At 34.8% G+C, this 8,521-nt stretch overlaps 1 protein-coding gene across 4 annotated transcripts; it reads right to left on the bottom strand.

Annotated features, from left to right (window-relative positions):
* Nucleotides 1-308: 308 nt before the first annotated feature.
* Nucleotides 309-7,402, bottom strand: LOC110782172 (uncharacterized). 4 transcript variants are annotated; one of them, XM_021986291.2, is made up of 9 exons: nucleotides 7,206-7,402; nucleotides 6,982-7,084; nucleotides 4,595-4,674; nucleotides 3,958-4,266; nucleotides 3,544-3,620; nucleotides 2,441-2,483; nucleotides 2,269-2,337; nucleotides 865-913; nucleotides 309-714 (listed from the first exon to the last, which is right to left on the bottom strand). In XM_021986291.2, exons 1-9 carry the CDS (start codon nucleotides 7,242-7,244, stop codon nucleotides 653-655), a joined length of 831 nt encoding a protein of 276 aa, XP_021841983.1. In that variant the 5' UTR covers nucleotides 7,245-7,402; the 3' UTR covers nucleotides 309-652. The 4 variants fall into 4 exon arrangements, with proteins under 4 accessions (XP_021841983.1, XP_021841984.1, XP_021841985.1 ...); XM_021986292.2 differs by having other exon boundaries at nucleotides 309-660; nucleotides 7,206-7,401; XM_021986293.2 differs by lacking the exon at nucleotides 865-913 and having other exon boundaries at nucleotides 7,206-7,398.
* Nucleotides 7,403-8,521: the final 1,119 nt, after the last annotated feature.

Raw genomic sequence — 8,521 nt, 5'->3', positions numbered from 1 at the left:
ACGAACGTAAAGCACAAAGTCTCCAATGGCGGTAGCAATAAAAAGTACTAATTCTTTTTTATTAAGTAAATAAGCACAATTAAGATTTCTAATTCTGGCATAATCGTATATCTTGCAACTTTGTTGTAGGATAACATTTCTGTTACGATTTTGAGAAATCTTGCAACTCTTGGTTTTATTTTTTCAACAAGAAAATCTTTAGCAATAAAACTTCAAGCCTCTATAATTTTGACGTGGGCCCAAAACTAACCAATTGATGATTTAGTTTTTACTACTCTGTTTTGCTCATTTTAAACTTTCCACAGAAATGAGCAAAAAGAAAACTCTTGCTATGTATAAACACAGATTTCTGAACACAGATTTCGGCACAAGATGGAAGAACACAGATTTCTGAACACAGATTTCAGTTTGCAGTTTGTAAAGTATATACAGCATTAGTATAGGGATGACCACTATTCCCTTTTCCGGCTAATCAACACCGTATAATCTAATATCTAGAGCTATTTACCATACTTTATTCATTGAATTAAACGAGTGCCTCGATATCTAAAGCTTCAAATCTTCAGTAAAAATTAGTGAAAACCCAGTGAACTTGGTAGTAAGTGCCGCTGCCCCTGCCGCCACTCTTGCTAAGCAACACCAAGTAACCATATCAGATTACTGCACCAGAAGACCAGAAATCATTGATCAGCTCAAACTGAGATTTGAAGAAACCTGAACAAGTAAACATGATTGAGACAACACAGCTATTGTTAAGTTCAGATAAGTTCAGATAATTTCATTTAAGTTCAGATAAGAAAGTTGAGATAAGTTCATATAAAAAAATTCGGAAAAATAAGTGAAAATCAGGTGAATAGAACGCACCAGTGAATTGACCACAATACGTATTTTGTTCAGGACTCAAAAGGTGCACCTAGTCAATGGGTACAGTTTAGCAATGATCAAATAGATATTGGATGCTCCATATGACAATTAACCCAATTTTTTTTTTTTCCTTCCGAATAAATGGGGGATGAATTTTCTTCCTACAGTTTAGCAGTCATACCTAGGAACACCCTGTTTGTTTAAATAAAGATAACGGGCCTATGGCCATGCCTAGAAGTCCACTGAGGCAGTTGGTATCTATCGATACCAAGCCAACTACGAGTAATACTGTACATATCTAATTGCCTCATACTCGTATAAAGGTAGAATATTTGAGCTTTACAGGCTAATAAGGTTGGGTACTGATTATTACTCGTACTAATTTAGGCTCCGTTTGGTAGAGTGTAAAACGTTTTCATGGAAAACGATTTTCCTAATTTCATTCATTTTACGTTGTTTGGTTTGGCAAGGGATGAAAAACAATTTTCCACAACTCAATCGAATGTGGAAAAACCTTTTCCACTTGAAAGGGAAGGAAACCACTTTTCCACCTTTCTTCCTTACCTCCCTCTTCTTTCTTCCCCTCAATCTTCACCATCTACTCCCATTTTCTTTCAAAGAACCAAACAAAGGAAAACTAGTTTGGAATTATATTTTCTATTGAAAAATGTTTTCCATGGAAAATCATTTTACATTGAAAACGATTTACATCAAACCAAACGGAGCCTTATTGGGAAACTGGAGTATGGAATAACAAAAACCTACAAAAGCAGATTTTTCGTCAACATATTTTAAAAAACCTCACTCCCCAATCAACCAAGAAAAAGGAAATTTCCAGTCCACCAAATGGCAACATTGGCTAGTACAAGAAGACCATGATCTTGACGACATTCTACCAAGCAAGCATGTAACTTAGACAAACAAAGAATTTGTGAAGAATATCAAATAAGGTTGATCTATGATGAGGGATGTGGCAAGGTAATCCATGCCAAGCAGATGCTGAGTTGGCTCTGAGTGATACTTGTCTTATCCATAAGCTTCTACAATATAAACTTGTTGACTTGCAGTGGAAGCAATTTTGAACTTCCTATTTCAGTTTCAACTACTTGTCACTTAAAGCTTTCAGAAGCCTACAACTCCACTAATTATTCTTAATGCAGCATGATCATGCACTCATGCATGACATTAAACAAAAATGTAGGTTGAAAGTCACAGTAAAAAAAGAAAGAGACAAGCAACAAAAAGAGAGACACTAAAGAAAACATGTCCTGATGAAAATACGTCAACAAGATTATCATTGTGTTCTACACTTATAAGGTGTAATTGGAGTTTGGTAGTTTTGTAGGAAGGTGGTTGCTAAATGACATGCTAACAAGACAGAATACAGCTAAATACTAAAAGTACCTCAAACTTGTTTTTAGCTTCCTGATCAAATGATTTACAAAGGATCTCATAATTCTTACGTAATCCTACCTGCAAACAACAGCAAAGAGGTACTAGCTTAACCAGGATAAATTAAACAACCAATATCCTGAAAGAGATTTGCAGGCATTAAGTAAAAATTGTGTGGCCATACCAGTGGATCAACTCTTGATGGCGACATACTTGATATACAATAACTGCAATGACAATTTGTATAAAAGTAAGATAAAGAATTCCCATTTCAAGCAAATCTCACCCCAAAAAGAACATACTACTTCGCATTATATATGCTTGACACGGAAAAATAAGAATTTCTTTTTACCCTGGAGCTGCTTAGTTTGATGTAGTATCAAGTATGTTACACTTCCATACAAATGCCAAAACAAAAAATACTGCTTAACTGAACCACAGGAAATTCCACTCATTCTGGGCATTAAACAGGTAGGTAAGCTTAACAAAAATTATAACATCCTACGTATTTGTAAACTAATTGTTACACTTTTATTTTGTCTTTTTTAATCTTCATGAAGTATAGCTTTCTGTGCTTTTTCACGTCAACCAAACAACTACGGAGTACATAGTAATAAGGATACTTTGGTAATCTGCCACAAAGGTGGTTATGTGGAATTTCTTTTTAAGAAACCAAGCCATAGGTTTTGTAAAGTGAGCTATTGGGCAAATAAAAGCATTATGATCCCCTTAAAAGAAAAAGCATTACGAACTACTCCATAACTTCTTGTTATCTGACAGACTGACACCAAGTAAATTGTCAAAATTGTCCTCAACCAAGTAAAGTATCCTATTAGGTAAAGATTGATGTAAAATTAAAAACAAAATAGAACACTTTGACTATCCTATTAGGTATTCAATAACAAACATGTAAGCCATTTAGCCATACTCTTATGTAAGATTGTGCCACAATAAACATTACTAGTGTTGTCCCTAAAAACCCATTTTTGCAGTCTTGCAGACTAGCAATCCTGTTCCTTAAGAAATCCTTCACATAAGCCTAGAGAATTCTGGTTTACCCAGTCCAGAATTCTGATCCCTTTAGAGTAATTCACTTCAGCATTACTAGTCAAAGATGTTAAAAACATTTCATTACTAGATGGTGCACCTCATTAAGATACATATGTTGTCAGGAGAATCACAGGTTGACGCAATTTTTTTGGGGGTTCATTGAACATTACACTGATTATTTTTACAAAAAACTGGTAGACATACCAAACAAACACTCAAACACCATAAAAAACTTACCCTAACTTACTGGTGTAGAAAAACATAGCTGATAAGTTTGCCTTCTGAACTGTAAGCACTATAGCAGCCATACAATTCTGCACAAGTGAAAAAGACAGGGAAAAAGGCCAAAATTACACAATATCTGGGAAGGCAAAAAAGCACATAATCACATATACTACTAATACTAAAAATAAGTAAATTAAACAAAATTTTGACATTCTATGGAAGAAGCCGAAGAACACAGTTCAAATTCTTGCTTCCAACACCACAATGCATAAGTTCAAAATATATTCTTAATTGTTGTGATATTATGTGTATGACAATGATATGCAAAGTTCAAGATATATTCTTAATTGTCATATGTTAATAATTGAAATACCAGTCAGATATAGACGATAGAACTTGAAGTAAATAAACAGACAAATAAACCACCTTTCGAGCAATCAGCTCTAGAAGTTGCATCAAGAACTTCCCAAGTCCTTTGCCTTGTATGCGTGGCTCAAGTTGCAATTCATATACATAGAGAACTGGAAGCTCCTCCTCTGTTATAAAACGGTAGTGCACAAACCCAACAACATCATTCTTGTGCTCATTTGTAGGCATCAATCTCTTCTCAGTACTGCTAACCAGAGTTGGAACTTCATATACAAATATGTAGCGCGCCTCTGGAGCAACCATATCTCGACATTTCACTTTCTCTTCTTTGGGCCACTCATCTCCATAATGTTGCTGCATGTTTTGCTGCAAACATAAAGTATAATCATTCATATTATCTGTACGACATTCCTGTATGGGTATGTAACACTGATATAGAAGATTTAGTCAAGTATTAGTAACAACCTTCCCTGTTCTTAAATGCATCATCACTCTTCAATAATCCATATGGCATGAACAGGTAATATTATGTAAGCTGACTGGGTATGTGAGGCCAGGGATGAAATCTAGCAGGATTACTTAATTTTTCTAACAAGCAAAATGAAGGGAAAACAAAATAAAGCAAAAAGAGTCTACATCATGTGATACCTTATTCACGAGAAAATGGATGACAGCAAACAGAAAAGAAGTATACCTTAACCAGATTCAGAACATACTGCTTCAAGGAACGCGATAACTTGGCTCCATGTCCTCCCTCCAAGCTCAAACAGAGACCTTTTATAGCCATATTGACATAGAAATGAAGATATCAGTGTAAGTCAGATGTAAATTTGGTAGTATGCACCAGAATCATCAAAAGCCAAACTCAACTCTACTTCCACAAAACATATATTTCTTTAGAATATATAGTTCTCAGATGAATTGTTCATTGATATAAAAAGTAAACACGGAAAATGATCTCAATTTAATAGACTACAATAGAGCACTTCTCAAAAAATGGTATTCAGCCAAACCAAGACATTAATTGAAGACCATCCAATATACTGAAATGGCAACAAATACTTCATACTTCGCAATTCGTACAATATTAAACATTGCATTAACAGCAAGTATGAATTTCCAACTTTGATTTGTGTCACCTAGACAGACAGTGCTGATTTTATTTAACTTCTTTGTCCCATGTTGACTTTGTCAAATGGTCCTGCCGTCCTGGGGGGCTGGCCAATGCATAAAAAGGTGCATCTAGGCACTGAAGCAATAGGGGCCAAGCGCCTTTATTGGCCTAGTTGAGAAAATTTCTAAGAGGTGCATCAAGGCGCGTATGACTCTTTTATACCCCAAATATTTTAATTTTAATTAAGGCGCGCCTAGTGATTACAAATTGCTTGGGCCGCACCTATCACGGAGGAGGAGCATTACCCACTTTAAGATTATGAGTAGGTTCCATCCCAAACCGTACGTGGCAATCTATCATGATCTCCAATATGGGACAACTCACATTAAACATTTTCATGTGGGATCTCATCACCCTCGACTTTGCTTGTCAATATAGTTTCAATACCAAATACACCTCAACTCCTTAAGTATCATTGAACATTGTGCTAAATTAATTGCCTCCAACACACAAAGCTATTACTGAAAATGTTTTTTCTAAAAGAAATGGGTGTTTCTCTAGCATGAAGAAATACATGATGTATGGTAGAAATACAGAGAGAATCATGCAAGGTAGCTAGAGAAGCACCAGTTCAAAGAGTAATGCACAAAACTGTAATATTGAGCAACCACCTTCATTCCATGGATGAAGGTTACTGCCAGTTTTGCAAATGCAGGATCCTTTTTAGTTAGCATGATCAGTGTCAAAATGCATCTTAGAGAACTACAACAAGGAGAGATCCGACAAGTAGCCCTCAAACGCCAATCTCAACTGTTTGGAGGATAAGAAATTCCTTCCGTAATCCAGCACAAGAACAGCTGAAGGTTTTTATTGCATTTTCCATATTCCATAATACTTGAAGATACATTAATCTAGTATCAACCATCAAGCGTAGAATGTGAATTTGATTGTTGATACAGCAATACTATACTATTAGTCTAAGTAAAAATCTGCATATTTAAAAGTAAATTCAATACTAACAAGACCTTAAGTTCCCTTTCAAATACAAGCCAAATTTTCAGCCTCTTGTAGATAAAATCTCCTCCTTCATCCCTCTTAACAGTCACAGACAATTCCACAGCAAGCAGTAGTGTGACGAGCACTCATTTGGTCATTCCTTACTTTATTAAGCACTACAAGGTACAACAGCAGAAGGGTAGAAAATAAATCCTCTACTTCACTCCAGAGTTACAGAAATCACGAAGTCCAAAAAAAGGCCCTCACTTTCTGTAATCATTTACAGGAAAAATGGTTTCCAGGGTCACTTGTGACTTGACAAGTGAGGAGCTCATTTAGTCCTTGCTCTGGAAGTTATACTCCTGTTTCACTGAGTCTCTACCCTCACTCTACCACCTACATTCTTGAATAATACTCACAACAAATTTACAGTAACGATAGCTCGTCTAGACTAGTAAACCCGTGGAGATCCCTCATACATCCAAATTCACAACCACATTCACAACTACAGTAAATTTCTTAAATTCAAAAGCTGAATAATATCCATCTAGTATCTAATCCCTCAAAATTATATCCTTAGAAAATCCAAGCACCCTTTCTTACCAAAGTAGGCCAATCTAATTTCATCAATATTCAAGCTTTCTATACTATCCTAGCAAAGCTGAAAACAAGCCAGATGGAGTATAAGCTTCTATTCAGGATTTTTCCTGTGCCCTCCTCGTGGTAATCAAACCAATTATTTTTGCGAATGTATCATCGGCACATTGAGCTATTGATTAAACAATGTCTCAAGATAACATAATCTATTAAAAATGTGTGTTCCAGTCGATTTCCACCTTCTCCAATGTTCAGATTAAAACCGCCGTTTCCAATTGACGATCTCGTTGTTCATAGGAATCACAAATTTTCATAACAATTTCTCAATACCCAGAATTAAAAGATACAAAAAAATTGAAGTGAAATATAATTACCTTGGAGATTATAATTGAGGAATTCGGAAAAAGGAGCAAGAGGGTTTTTGAGTGAAGAAGCAGCCCTGATCAACCCATCAACAACTTTCTTCTTCTCTAAAATCTACCATAATAACATCACCCACTAAATTCTGTAAGAAAAATTAACCCAATATTTCCCCAGTTTCCCTTCTATAATTAGAATTCAAATAAAATAAAATTAATTTCAGATGATAATTGCTCACCTGTTTCCTTTTGGTTGTTCTCTCCGCCACTCCCTCCATTTTTACTTACGGCGTGCCGAAACTGCATTTCCCATTTTAGGCCACTTGCTGTCTTGCTGAGATAGAGAGAGCACCGGAGAAGGAGAACTTTGGAGGAAGGCGAAAATGTAAAAAAAAAAAACGGAAACACAGAAAACGCTAAACTAAAAGCTTTCCCAAACGACCTTACGCCTTTTTTTTTCTTCCGTTAATTTCAATGATTGAAAAAAAATTCAATTAAATGGCATTTTTGTAAATATTTGCTTGAAAATTGTAGGTGGTATAATGTTAGGTACTTAGGTGTTACAGTGTTATCTTCTCTATTATATAAGTGAAGAGGTGAGGTTATTTTAGTAAATCCACTTTTGGTGTCCCATTTGAATTACTAAAATACCCTCCAACACTTATAGAATAGAGAATTCAATGACAACCTAACCAAATGTAAAAGCCCAAAAAATCATTTTAATCAATCTATCCCCTTGAATAAATTCTTATTATTTTAATCAACCTGTTTATAAGCATTCGGCTATATCTAACTTATATGTTTCTTATATTCGCACGTATCGCATTTATATTTTATTTTTTACATGTTATTTCAGATTTAAATGTAATAGCACAAATCAACTTCTTATATTCGCACGCATCGCGTGCATATACGACTAGTACTATATATTTGTAGTTATTGATTGCATATTATTCGATGTTGATTTTATACCACTTGTCGTTGACTGTATATTTTATGATTGCTGATGAATTACTAAAATAAAATATTGTTTATTTGTAAGTGATTGACTGTATATTTATAGTTGTAGATTGTTTATTAATAGAAACTTATTTTGTATTGTGAGTTGTTGACTGCGTATTATAGTTGTTGATGGTATTATAAAAATACAATAATGACCGTACATGTGGCCCACGTTTGATGACATGTCACTGTACTTTAACCTACATGTAATGGCCATTTCGTAATAAAATCATCAGTTATTTACGAAATTGCCATTTAATTGAATTTTTTTCCCAACTATTGAGATTAACTCGGAACGGCTCTGGTGATTGCTCATTATTTTAAAAATCAAACGAAAAATTGACGGCAAGAATCTCGTCGTTCCGCTCAAAATAATTCCAATTATGTTTAAGTTTAGAATAATCTCAACCTGTTAAACCGGTTTAAAGTTAAGTGTGATCATTTTTTGAAGGCACCAAACATAGTTGGGAATTCTGAAATAATTTATAGTTAGGATTATTTTGTGCTGAACGACCATATATGGTTGAGATTATTCCTGTCAATTTTTCCTAAA

Source organism: Spinacia oleracea, chromosome 2 (assembly GCF_020520425.1).
Source record: "Spinacia oleracea cultivar Varoflay chromosome 2, BTI_SOV_V1, whole genome shotgun sequence".
Lineage (NCBI taxonomy): Eukaryota > Viridiplantae > Streptophyta > Magnoliopsida > Caryophyllales > Amaranthaceae > Spinacia > Spinacia oleracea.
Note: the sequence above shows the minus strand (reverse complement) of the source record. Positions and strands in the feature narration are given on the sequence as shown.

What these genes read in the sequence shown, in the direction of transcription:
- LOC110782172 (XM_021986291.2), bottom strand. Translation starts at nt 7,244, where the DNA reads ATGGAGGGAGTGGCGGAGAGAACAACCAAAAGGAAACAG. An exon ending in ATGTTCTGAATCTGGTTAAG is followed by an intron (nt 4,267 to 4,594) that starts GTATACTTCTTT and finishes TTATGTTTGCAG; the next exon opens with CAAAACATGCAGCAACATTA. An exon ending in TTCTACACCAGTAAGTTAGG is followed by an intron (nt 2,484 to 3,543) that starts GTAAGTTTTTTA and finishes TTGTCATTGCAG; the next exon opens with TTATTGTATATCAAGTATGT.